Source organism: Hemiscyllium ocellatum, chromosome 10 (assembly GCF_020745735.1).
Source record: "Hemiscyllium ocellatum isolate sHemOce1 chromosome 10, sHemOce1.pat.X.cur, whole genome shotgun sequence".
Lineage (NCBI taxonomy): Eukaryota > Metazoa > Chordata > Chondrichthyes > Orectolobiformes > Hemiscylliidae > Hemiscyllium > Hemiscyllium ocellatum.
In genome coordinates, this window is record NC_083410.1 from 96,602,101 (window position 1) to 96,615,629 (window position 13,529).

The window sequence follows — 13,529 nt, forward strand, 5'->3', positions numbered from 1 at the left end:
GTAGCTCAAATCCTCCAACCCTGGTAACATCCTTGTAAATCTTTTCTGAACCCTTTCAAGTTTCACATCTTTCCGATAGGAAGGATACCAGAATTGGTATCCTTCCTATCGGAAAGATGTGAAACTTGAAAGGGTTCAGAAAAGATTTACAAGGATGTTACCAGGGTTGGAGGATTTGAGCTACAGGGAGAGGCTGAACAGGCTAGGGCTGTTTTCCCTGGAGCAATATTCCAACAGTGGCCTAACCAATGTCCTGTACAGCCGCAACATGACCTCCCAACTCCTGTACTCAATGCTCTGACCAATAAAGGAAAGCATACCAAATGCCTTCTTCACTATCCTATCTACCTGCAACTCCACGTTCAAGGAGCTATGAACTTGCACTCCAAGGTCTCTTTGTTCAGCAACACACCCTAGGACCTTATCATTAAGTGTATAAGTCCTGCTAAGGTTTGCTTTCCCAAAATGCAGCACCTCGGATTTATCTGAATTAAACTCCATCTGCCACTTCTCAGCCCATTGGCCCATCTGGTCCAGATCCTGTTGTAATCTGAGGTAACCCTCTTAGCTGTCCACTACACCTTCAATTTTGGTGTCACCTGCAAACTTACTAACTATACCTCTTATGCTCACATCCAAATCAGTTATATAAATGGCAAAAAGTAGAGGGCCCAACACCGATCCTTGTGGCACTCCACTGGTCACAGGACTCCAGTCTGAAAAACAACCCTCCACCACCACCCTCTGTCTTCTGCCTTTGAGCCAGTTCTGTATCCAAATGGCTAGTTCTCCCTTTATTCCATGAGATATAACCTTGCTAATCAGTCTCCCATGGGGAACCTTGTCGAACACCTTACTGAAGTCCATACAGATCCCATCTACTACTCTGCCCTCATCAATCTTCTTTGTTACTTCTTCAAAAAACTCAATCAAGTTTGTGAGACATGATTTCCCACGCACAAAGCCATGTTGACTATCCCTAATCAGTCCTTGCCTTTCCAAATACATGTACATCCTGTCCCTCAGGACTCCCTCCAACAACTTGCCCACTTATACAACATTTTATTTACATACATTTGAGGCACTGGGAGGTTCTGAGAACTGATTGGACCCCCATTATACTTCGTCAGACAGTGGTCTTTCCCCACTGTGCCTGGTAGCAGCTGCCCCCAGGCTCTTAGGTGTCCTTCAGAACGTGGCCGTGGACCTTGGAATGTACTAATCTGCAACACTCAGTCGAGATCAACAAGATGAAAGGGCATGTTTCACCAAGTTGATGGTCCTCCAGGTGCAGTTGATGTCTGTCTCAGTGTGCGTCCGTAGGAACAGGCCATAGAGAACACAGTCCTGCATCATGGAGCTGCTCGGGACGACTCTTGAGACAAACCACTACATCTCTCTCCAGCCTTCCTTTGCAAAGGCACGTTCCAGCAGGAGATGTGTGACAGTCTCTACCTCCCGGCCCCACAACAACCGGTTCAAGAGCAGCGTGCGGTAACGCAGACAGGCTGGAGGCACATTCTGCTGCCACAAAACGCCAATCGATTGTTCAGCCTTGAGTAAACACCAGCTGGCCAAGCATCTGATCTAAATCACCATCCATCGCACACATTCTGGTCACAGGGAGTGAGTAGGCCACTCACAAACAGGAAAGTCTGAGCTGATCAACGGCGATGTGGTCACACTCGATTACCTTACCACGCTCCGAATAGCAAACTCACAAACAACAGGAGAGAATGAAGGAACAAACTCTTACATTGACCTGATGTGGAGGAGTCAGTGTTGGACTGGGATGGACAAAGCTAAAAATCACACAACACCAGGTTATAGCCCAACAGGTTTAATTGGAAGCACTAGCTTTCGGAGCGCCGCTCCTTCAGCAGGTGGTTGTCTTCATCAAGCATACTCCACAACCACCTGATGAAGGAGCAGCGCTCCGAAAGCTAGTGCTTCCAATTAAACCTGTTGGACTATAACCTGGCATTGTCTCATATTGACAGCAGCTTTCCATAGTTTTCGGATTTCCCAAAGGAATTTGGAACCAAATAAAGAGTTGATTTTTAAAAATATTTTAGTCACTCCTGTAAGACAGGAAATACAGCAGCCAATTTCCTCACAGTAAGGTCCCAAAAGACATTGTCAAGAGGGATTTCTGGTTAACTCCCCAGGTCTTCCTTAATGAGCATTGTGTGATCTTTCAGCAGCATGTGAGACCTAGACAGGGCTTCAACGTAATGTCTCCTCCCAGACATAGCACACCGAACAGTGCAGCACTCCCTCAGTGCACTGATGGATCAGGCGTTAATCATGTGACCTCTTGATTCGGCCACTTTTGGAATACTGTGTCCAATTCTGAAATCCCTGCTTGAGGAAGGATGCTTGGAAACTTGAGAAGGTTCAGAAAAGATTTACAAGGATGTTGCCAGGGTTGGAGGGCTTGAGCTACAGGGAGAGGCTGAACAGGATGGGGCTGTTTTCCCTGGAGCATCGGAGGCTGAGGGGTGACCTCATAGAGGTTTATAAAATCATGAGGGGCATGGATAGGGTAAACAGACAAGGTCTTTTCCCTGGGGTGGGGGAGTCCAGAACTAGACGGCAAGGTTTAGAGTGTGAGGGGCAAGATTTAAAAGGAAGTTAAGGGCAATTTTTTCAGCAGAGCGTGGTGCGTATATGGAATGAGTTGCCAGAGGAGGTGGTAGAAGCTGGTACAATTGCAACATTAAAAAGGCATCTGGATGGGTACATAAATAGGAAGGGTATAGAGGATCAAATGCTGGAAATTGGGACTAGTTTTATTCAGGATAGCTGGTCAGCGGGGAGAAGTTAGACCGAAGATTCCATTTCCTGCTGCACATCTCTATGATTCAAAGGTGAATCAGGGCAAACACTGCCCCCCTTTAAATACCCAAACGCTTCGGAGATTTGAGTCAAAACGTGTGCTCCTGGTAAAGCACAGCTGGTCAGGCAGCATCTGAGCAGCAGGAAAGTCGACGTTTCGAGCATAAGCTCTTCATCAGGAGACTGCTCTTCACCCTGACATGTTTTGACTCTGACGTTCAGCATCTGCAGTCCTCACTTTCTCCCTGGGGAGATTTCCACATCAAGCAGAATTACGTCTGGCAAAACACTGGCAGCCTCAATCATATTTACTTTATAACAGAAGGATCTATTTGTCTTTAATCTTTCCTGTAAAACATTCAAATGCATTGTTTAACACTGCATTAAACAGCCCCCCCAGTCAAACTGCTGACACCAACTACACTTCATGAAGTAATGTCTCAGATCAATGAACTTATCAGTTCTGATGAAACAACACAGGAGTCTGACTTTGACTCGCTGTTTCTCTCTGTCCAGTTGCTGCCACTCCTGGTTATTGTCTCCAATATTCTCTCCAAGTATTATGGGCAGAATTTTCATAGAATCTTTACAGCATGGATGCAGGCCATTCAGCCCCTCCACACCAACCATTCGAACAGCATCCAACCCAAACTCACCCCAACCCCGCATTTCCCAGGGCTGACCCACACACGCTACATATTTTTGAACTGTCGGAGGAAACCGAAGCATCCAGAGGAAACCCACGCAGACAGAGGGAGAATGTGCAAACTCCACACAGACGGTCACCTGAGGGCGGAATCAAACCAGGGAGCCTGGTGCTGTGAGGCAGCATAGAGTCAGAGAGACTTGGAAACAGACCCTTCGGTCCAACTCGTCCATGCCAAGCAGATATCCCAACCTAATTTAGTCCCATTTGCCAGCATTTGGCCCATATCCCTCTAACCCTTCCTATTCATATAACCATCCAGATGCCTTTCAAATGCTATAATTATACCAGCCTCCACACTTCCTCTGGCAGCTCATTCCATACATGCACCACCCTCTGTGTGAAAAAGTTGCCCCTTAGTTCTCTTTTATATCTTTCCCCTCTCACCCTAAACCTATGCCCTCTAGGTCTGGACTCCCCCACCCCAGGGAAAAGACCTGGTCTATTATACCCCATCAATGCCCCTTCATGACTTTATAAATCTCTATAAGATCACCTCTCAACCTTTGACACTCCAGAGAAAACAGCCCCACCCTGTTCAGCCTCTCCCTATAGCTCAAATCCTCCCACCCTGGCAACATCCTTGTTAATCTTTTCTGAACATTTTCAAGTTTCACAACATCTTTCCGATAGGAAGGAGACCAGCAATATTCCAACCAATGTCCTGTACAGACCTCCCAACTCCTGTACTCAATACTCAATAAAGGAAAGCATCCCAAATGCCTTCTTCACTATCCTATCTACCTGCGACTCCACTTTCAAGGAGCTATGAACCTGCACTCCCCAGGACCTTACTATTAAATGTATAAGTCCTGCTCTGATTTGCCTTTCCAAAATGCAATACCTCGCATTTATCTAAAGTAAACTCCATCTGCCACTACTCAGCCCATTGGCCAATCCGGTCATGATCCCATTGTACTCTGAGATAACCTTCTTTGCTGTCCACTACGCCTCCAATTTTGGTGTCATCTGCAAACTTAGTAACTATACCTCCTGTGTTCACATCCAAATAATTTATATAAATGATGAAAAGTAGTGGACCCAGTACCGATCCTTGTGGCACTCCACTGGTCACAGGGCTGCAGTCTGAAAAACAACCCTCCACCACCACCCTCTGTTTTCTACCTTTAAGCCAGTTCTGTATCCAAATGGCTAGTTCTCCCTGTATTCCATGAGATCTAACCTTGCTAACTAATCTTCCATGAGGAACCTTGTTGCAAGTCTTACTGAAGTCCACATACAGCATCGAGGAGAAAGTGAGGACTGCAGATGCTGGAGATCAGAGCTGAGAGTGTGGTGCTGGAAAAGCACAGTAGGTCAGACAGCATCTGAAGAGCAGGAAAGTCGACATTTCAGGCATAAGCCCTTGATCAGGAAGGGTTTCCAGATGAAAGGTTTATGCCTGAAATGTCGATTCTCCTGCTCCTCGGATGCTGCCTGACCTGCTGTGCTTTTCCAGCACCACACTCTCGAGTCCATATAGATCATGACCACCACTCTGCCATCATCAATCCTCTTTATTGCTTCTTCAAAAAACTCAATCAAGTTAGCAGCAGTGCTAACCCCCACTGAGCCACTGTGTTGTTTTGCTCATTATTTATTTGATGATGTTACCTGAAGTACCTTCACTTGCTCTGCTAATTTAACAACACTGTATGAATACAAGCAGTGTGGATATTACATCTATATATTAATTCACGTGTATGACTGTAAAGAAACGAATTAAAGATTGTGTAGTGCGCACATGGGTGAAGCTCCACATCAATATTCTGCATCTTACAAAGCCACTGGGGTTTCGGGAGGAATGATCCTTTGTTTCCCGATAACTGATGGAGGATATGCCGTACATGCAGGACATCAACTCACGGAGTGGTTCAGGGAACATCCTACAACACACACACCCAACAGACCCCATCGCCCCCACTTCAACTTCCCCTCCCACTCCTCCAAGAACATGCAAGTCCTGGGCCTACTCCACTGCCAAATCCTCGCCTCCCAACTAGAGGAAGAGCACCTCATAGAGTCATAGAGATGTACAGCTCAGAAACAGACCCTTCAATCCAACATGTCCATGCCGACCAGATATCCAAACCTAATCTAATTACATTAGCTAGCATTTGGCCAATACCCTATCTAAACCCTTCCTAATCATATACCCATCCAGATGCCTTTTAAATGCTGTAATTGTACCAATCTCCACCACTTCCTCTGGCAGCTCATTCCACACACGTACCACCCTCTGTGTGAAACCATTGCCCCTTAGGTCCATTTTATATCTTTACCCTCTCACCCAAAACCTATGCCCTCTAGTTCTGGACTCCCCCACCCTAGGGAAAAGACTCTGTCTATTATACCTTATCCATGCCCCACGTGATTTTATAAACTTCTATAAGGTCACCCCTCAGTCTCCAACGCTCCAGGGAAAACAGCCCCAGCCTCTCCCAATAGCTCAAATCCTCCAACCCTGGCAACATGCTTGTAAGTTTTTTCTGAACTGTTTCAAGTTTCACAACATCCTTTCTCGAGCAGGGAGACTGGAATTGCACGCAGTATTCCAAAAGTGGCCAAAACAATGTCCTGTACAGCCGCAACATGACCTACCAACTCCTATAATCAATGCTCCGACCAACAAAGGAAAGCATACCAAATGTCTTTTTCATTATCCTATCTACCTGAGACTCTATTTTCAAGGAGCTATGAACCTGGACTCCAAGGTCTCTTTGCTCAGCAACAGCAGACAAGTCCCGCTCTGATTTACTTTTCCAAAATGCAGCACCTTAAAGTAAACCCCATTTGCCACTCCTCAGCCCATTTGCCCATCTGATCAAAGGAACTTTCTGCCTTGGAAGCCTTCAACCTTTTTGTTATTTATATAAATGTTTTGGATGTGAACATAGGACGTCTAGTTAGTAAGTTTGAAGATGATACCAGAATTGGTGGTGCAGCAGACAGCCAAGGCTACCTTAGAGTACAATGGGATCTTGACCAGATGGGCCAATGTGCTGAGGAATTGCAGATGGAGTTAATTTAGATAAATATGAGGTGCTGCATTTTGGAAAAGGGAATCAAGGCAGGACTTATACACTTAATGGTAAAGTCCTGGGGAGAGATGTTGAATGTGGAGGCCTTGGAGTGCAGGTTCACAGCTCCTTGAAAGTGGAGTGGCAGGTAGATAGGATAGTGAAGAAGGCATTTGGTATGCTTTCCTTTATTGGTCAGAGTATTGAGTATAGGAGTTGGGAGGTCATGTTCTGGCTGTACAGGACATTGGTTCGCCACTTTTATAATATTGCATTGAATTCTGGTCTTTGTCATGTAGGAATGATGTTGCGAAACTTGAATGGGTTCAGAAAAAATTTACAAGGATGTTGCCAAGGATGGAGAGTTTGAGCTATAGGCAGAGGCTGAATACTCTGGGACTGTTTTCCCTCAGCATCGGAGGCTGAGGGGTGACGTTATAGAGGTTTATAAGATCATCGGGGCCTGGATAGGATAAATAGACAAGGTCCTTTCCCTAGGGTGTGGGAGTCCATAACTAGAGGGCATAGGTTTAGGGTGAGAGGGGAAAGATATAAAGGGACCTAAGGGACAACTTTTTCACACAGAGGGTGGTACATGTATGGAATGAGCTGCCAGAGGAAGCGGTGGAGGCTGGTACAATTACAACATTTAAAAGGGATTTGAATGGGTATATGAATAGGAAGGGTTTGGAGGGATATGGGCTGGGTGCTGGCAGGTGGGACTAGATTGGGTTGGGATATCTGGCCGGGATGGACGGGTTGGACTGAAGGATCTGTTTCCATGCTATACATCTGTGTGACTCCAACCATCGACATTGACTTCACTAGTTTCCAAATCTCCCCTCCCCCCACCTCATCCCAGACCTAACCCTCCAACTCGGCACCACCCTCTTGACCTGTCCATCTTCCTTCCCACCTCACCGCTCCACTCTCCCCTCCAACCAATCACTATTACCCCGCACCGGCATCTACCAATTACATTCTCAGCTACCTTCTCCCCCAGTCCAACCCCTTATCCTCCTATTTATCTCTCAGCCTTCATCCTCCCCCCTCACATTGCTGATGAAGGGCTTATGCCCGAAAAATCGATTTTCCTGCTCCTCAGTTGCTGCCTGACCTGCTGTGTTTTTCCAGCGTCACACCTTTTGACTGTGTACTGTGAATGCCCGTTCTGATTTGAAGCCATTCAGTCCAGGAGCATTCAAAATGACACCTCCAATCAGTAGTGACTCAAGTGGCCCCAGCAGTCTTAAGTATACCCGGCAAATGGCTGCGGGAGAGCTGTGCTGTTGGAGGCAACTCCTTTTGGATGGAGCAGGAATTCTCTGAGGTGGATGTAAATGGCACATGACGTTAAAGGAAAGACTTGCATTCACATCGCAACTCTCATGGCTTCTACAGCTTGTGAGGCATGCACAAGCCAAATGAAGAACTGCACTGTCTACGGGAAACATGAGAACCAATGTGCACACAGCAAGCGCTGTCAATGCAGTGAAGATCAGCTAATCTGCTCTTTTTAAAAAAGTTGTGTGAAAGACAAATATTAGCCTTGAAACACCTGGGAGAAGACCCCACTGTCCCTCTAATAACACAATTGCAACTTTAGTGTCTGCCTGACAGCAAAGACAGAACATCAGTTTAATTAGCCGAGTCCTAATAACTTCATCCGAAGGAGCATGTCTGCTGACACTGCAAACTCACTTCTAGACAGGACATTAGTTCGGCCACGTTTGGAATACTGTGTGCAGTTCTGGTTTCCTTCTAAGTGGGGAGACTCTCTGACTCTAAGAGCCCCCTGCCAGTAGCAGCAGGGACTCCACTGTGTCCCATTCACTCACATTTGTTATGCTTTTTTGGGTCTGCCATGCTTTTTCAATGTGTTTTGCAAAGTGTGTGTGTCTGTGTGTGTGTGTGTGTCTGTGTGTGTGCGTGTCTGTGCGTGTGGGTATGTGTGCCTATGTCTGTGTGTGTTTGTGTGTGTGTGTGTCTGCGTGTTTGTGTGTGTGTGGCTGTGTGTGTGTGTGTGTGTGTGTGTGTGTATGTGTGTGTGGCTGTGTGTGTCTGTACCTGTGTGTCTGCGTATTTGTGTGTGTGTGGCTATGTGTGGCTGTGTGTGTGTGTGTGTGTGTGTGTGTGTGCGCGTGCGCGGCTGTGTATGTGTGGCCTGTGCGTGTGTCTGTGCCTGTGTGTCTGTGCATGAGTCCGTGTGTGTGTGTCTGTGTGTGTTTGTGTGTGTGTGTGTGTCTGCGTGTTTGTGTGTGTGTGGCTGTGTGTCTGTGTGTGTGTGGCTGTGTGTCTGTGTGTTTGTGTGTGTGTAGCTGTGTGTCTGTGTGTGTGTGTGTGTGTGTGTGTGTGTGTCTGTGTGTGTGTGTCTGAGCGTGTGTGTGTGTGTTTTTCTGTGTGCGTGTGCGTGTGTGTCCGTGCGTGTGTGTGTGTGTGTCTGTGTGTGTGGCTGTGTGTGTGTGTGTGTGTGTGTGTCTGTGCGTGTGTGTGTGTGTCTGTGTGTGTGTGTCTGTGTGTGTGGCTGTGTGTGTGTGTGTGTGTGTGTGTGTGTGTCTGTGCGTGTGTGTCTGTGCGTGTGTGTGTGTGCGTGTGTGTGTGTGTCTGTGCGTGTGTGTGTGTGTGTGTGTCTGTGTGCGTGTGCGTGTGCCTGTGCGTGCAGAAAGTTCCATATGCACCAATCTGAACTTGTCGGGGTTGGCATGAGTCACTGCCCAATGAAATCTCAGCATTTCTCACTGTAAAGCACCTTTCCTGTCCCCTGCCCACGGTGCCCATCCTGTGGCCTGTCAACTCAGACATCCTACTCCAGTCTCCAAACCAGACCATCCTCATTGCTGTTGACGGAACCCTGAGCCGTTTCAGAGGGCAGTTAAGAGCCAGCCATCTTGCTGTGGGCCTGCAGTCACATGCAGGCCACACCAAGTAAGGATGGCGGATTTCCTTCCCAAACGACGTGAGTAACATGGATGGATTTTCACAGTTACCATCTCTGAGAGCAGCTTTATGCTAGCAGAAAGTGAGGACTGCAGATGCTGGAGATCAGAATCAAAAGGTGTGGTGCTGGAAAGGCACAGCCGGTCAGGCAGCATCCAAGGAGGAGGAGATATTGACCTTAAGTCCTGGGCTTCCTCCACCACCAAACTCTAACCACACGAAGCCTGAAGGAAGAACTCCTCATCCTCCGCCTTGGGACCTTCCAACCACACCGGATCAATGTCGATTTCACCTATTTTCTCATCGCGCTTCTCCCAGATCCAACCCTCCAACTCGGCACCACCCTCTTGAACTGTCCTATCTATCCACCCTCCTTCCCAAATATCCGCTCGACCCTCCTCTCTGACCTATCACCATCACCCTCCACCTTCATCTACCTATCACCTTCCTAGCTACCTTCCCTCCACCCCAACACCCCCCATTTATCTCTCAGCCCCCTTGGGTTCCCCCCCCCCACATTCCTGACGAAGAGCTTATGCTCGATATGTTGACTCTCCTGTTCCTGAGACGCTTTTCCAGCACCACACATTTTGAGCAGCTTTATATTCCCAACTTAATTAATTAGGATTCAGATTTCAACAGCTGCTGTGGTGGAGTTTGACTCCATGTTACTGAATCTTTGGATTACTACCTCGGAGACACCACCACCTCCAGGTTATGGCACAGCTAACATCATCGGAGCCAGGGTTCCTGGTTACCATCGCCTCGTTGTGGGTGGAGCCTATTTGGCTACATTTATACAAGCTCCACTTACACCGGGCAATACTGAGGCCCATTGAGGGGAAGGATTGGATCTCCTTGAGCATACACTCACATGGTCAGCTGGAGAGTGCCAGGTTACCTGATCACCAGGTTCCCCATCAATCTGGCAAGGATGATATCCCAGTATCTGCAAGTCTCAACCACCGCCCTCAGATTGTGCATAAAAGGGAGGAGGCGGGGGTGTTGCTAATGGGCTGAGGGATTAGAAACGACCTTGAGGGATACATCAGAACAGGAAGTGAATTGATGACGCCCACAGATGAACGTCAAGGAGCCCACCCTCTGCTCGCTGTGCTGCATTCTTTTGTGGGAGTGATCTCCACGGCAACAGTGATTGCAGCAGAGGCAGCAGTTTCCGTAGCAACACACACACCGGATGCTGGAGAATACGAATCCCATACCGATACTGGAGGGGCAGCAAACCGGGTTCTGAATTGGACGACGAGGCTTTCCGAATCGTGGAATTAAAAATCCACTTCTCAAAATGGCCCCTACCCTCTTTCTACTGCACTTTACCCCCGGTCAGAAACCCTTTCAGATACCAGTGTGCAATTCTCACTTAGTTCTCGCTTTGCAGCATGGTGCTCTTGACTTTCTACCCATTGAAGAGTTGCCCAGCCCCCCACATCCGGCAGGTCACAACATGGAAGGTCACACACGTTTGTCCTCACAGGACGGCCTAAGGCAATGCCCAAAGGGAACTCAGGCAAATCTCCCAAATGTCCCTGTAACACCCGAAACACTCCACTCGCGACACAACCAATCACAGAAAGGTTGCCCACATCACGAGAATGGAAGGAGGTGGTGAGAAGGTGCTATTCCAATCAGAGACCAGTTCTCATCTGTGCTTGCTTGATTGTGAGCCTATCAGCAAGAGGGGTAGGAGAGAAGCAGCCTCCGTTTGGAGGGGCAACAGGCAGTTTGGTAAATATGTGAGGGAGTCACTGGGAACTGCTTTATCCCAGGTTGGGATTGTCAGTTGCTTTTACGTGAGGCCTACTTCATCAGAGGTCAAGATCAGGGCCGCCTCTATCCCCAGGCCAATATCACGGACATCCTTTAACCAATGCCAGGATGAGGGCTGTCTCTATTCTAGGCTGCAATCAGGGACATCTTTTAACCAAGACCAGGACACATGGTCAAGATCAGGGACATCCTTTAACAAAGGCCTGTATAGAGCTGTCTCTACACTAGGCCGAGAGCAGGGACATATTTTAACCAAGGCCAGGATTAGGGCTGTCTCTACATTAGGTCGAGATCAGGGACATCCTTTAACCAAGGCTGGGATAAAGCTGTCTCTACACCAGGCCGAGATCAGGGACATCTTTTAACCAAGGCCAGGTTAGGGCTGTCTCTACACAAGGCCTAGATTGGGAGTAGGCCTAGATGATGACTATCTTTAGCCACGGCTATGATCCGGGGCCTCTTTTTGCCATGACTGGGATTAGAGCCATCTCTACCTGAGGCTGGAATTGGGAGTCCTTTTTTTGGATCAGCAAGTTCCATCTTGGGGTTGGGGGATGGGGTGCAGTTTGTAGTTGGTGGTGGTTGGTGTGGGGCGGTGGCGGGGGGGGGTAAGTGTAGGGGGAGAATGGAAGGCAGATGGAAGCGTGAGTGATGTTGAATGACTCAGATACTGAAGTAATCCATGTTCATATGCAGTAAGACCTAGACAACATTCAGGGTCTGGCTGAGAGGATGCAAGTCGCATTCATGCCCTACCAGTATCTGTACCACGCAATGACCATCTCCAACAAGAGAGAACCCAACCATCACCTCTGGGCATTCAGTGGTAACACCATTGCTGAATCACCAACTATCAAAAACTCTGGGGTTACCAATGACCAGTAACTGAACTGGACTAGTCATATAAATAATGTAACTACAAGAGCAGGTCAGAGGCCAGGAATACTGGAACAAGTAACTCAAATCCTGACTCCTTAAAACCTGCTCTCCAACAGCAAGGCGCAAGTCAGGATTGTGATGGAATGTTTGCCTGGATGAGTGCACCTTCAGTAACATTCAGGAACACCAGCCAGCAGCCCACTTGATTGGCACTGCATCTAACACTTAATTCCTTAACCAGCTACGCACAATGAAAGCAGTGTGCACCATCTGTGAGTTTCAGTGCAGTAACTTCGCTGAATGCCCAGGGACGATGGTTGGATTCTCTCTTGTTGGAGATGGTCATTGTCTGCTACTTGTATGGCGCGAAGGTTACTTGCTGAGACAGGACCTTCCAAACCTGCAACTCACCACCTTGGGATAGGTCAGTCCAACCTCTTGCCAGTCATATACGCAAGAACGAGCCACCGGGGACGTGCCCACTCCCCACAACTTCAACTCCACTGCTTATGAACTTGGAGATATGGTGTTTGCCGTTACTAACAGATCTTGGTATTGGGATATGAGATTTATCCATCAATGAGGTAACAAGAATAAGACCAAGCCTCCAGGCCCAAGCACATCAATCAGGTCAAAGCAGTGAATAGTAACTACAGTTACAGACATGAGTGAGTTAGTTTGTTTTTAGATTAGATTCCCTACAGTGTGGAAACAGGCCCATCAGCCCAACAAGTCCACACAGACCCTCTAAAGAGTAACCTACCCAGACCCATCTCCCTCTGACTAATACAACTAACACTATGGGCAATTTATCATGGCCAATTCACCTAACCTGCACACCTTTTGGAAACCAGAGTACCCAGAGGAAACCCACACAGACACGGGGAGAATGTGCAAACTCTCCACATAGACAGTCACCCGAGGTGGGAATCGAACCCGGGTCCCTGGCACTATGAGGGAGCAGAGCTGACCACTGAGTCACCCTACAGGTGGATATTGAAGCTGGCTACCAGTGTCCAAGGATACCTGATGCCTGCAAGTTGCTGTTGTAGAACATTTTCCTCCTCCCCAGCCTTGGGGACGAACCACCATCAAGCTGTGTGGATTTACCGAGAACATAAACAGAGCAGTTGAAAGCTCCTTACCTTGGCCAAGTGAGAATTGATCCATTTTGTGAAAGTTCTCTTCTGTACAGCTTCCTGCTCATCTGTAAGACATTGACGGATCAGTTGTGAGAAATACGAGAAGGGGGATCATAAACATTGCTACACACAAAGAAGTACCTTTAAGCTAGCACTTGTTAGCAAACTTTTGTAACCAGCCAATGGTTACATGAGTAAACCACATTGCAAAGTAGGAGC

At 47.7% G+C, this 13,529-nt stretch overlaps 1 protein-coding gene across 1 annotated transcript in view; it reads right to left on the bottom strand.

The window, feature by feature from the left end:
* Positions 1–13,529, bottom strand: part of LOC132819587 (nesprin-1-like) — a 182,456-nt gene that overhangs the window by 97,622 nt on the left and 71,305 nt on the right. The window contains exon 2 of the mRNA XM_060831158.1: positions 13,314–13,375. Within this exon, the coding sequence (XP_060687141.1) occupies positions 13,314–13,375 (62 nt within the window). The remainder of the gene's footprint in view (positions 1–13,313; positions 13,376–13,529) is intronic.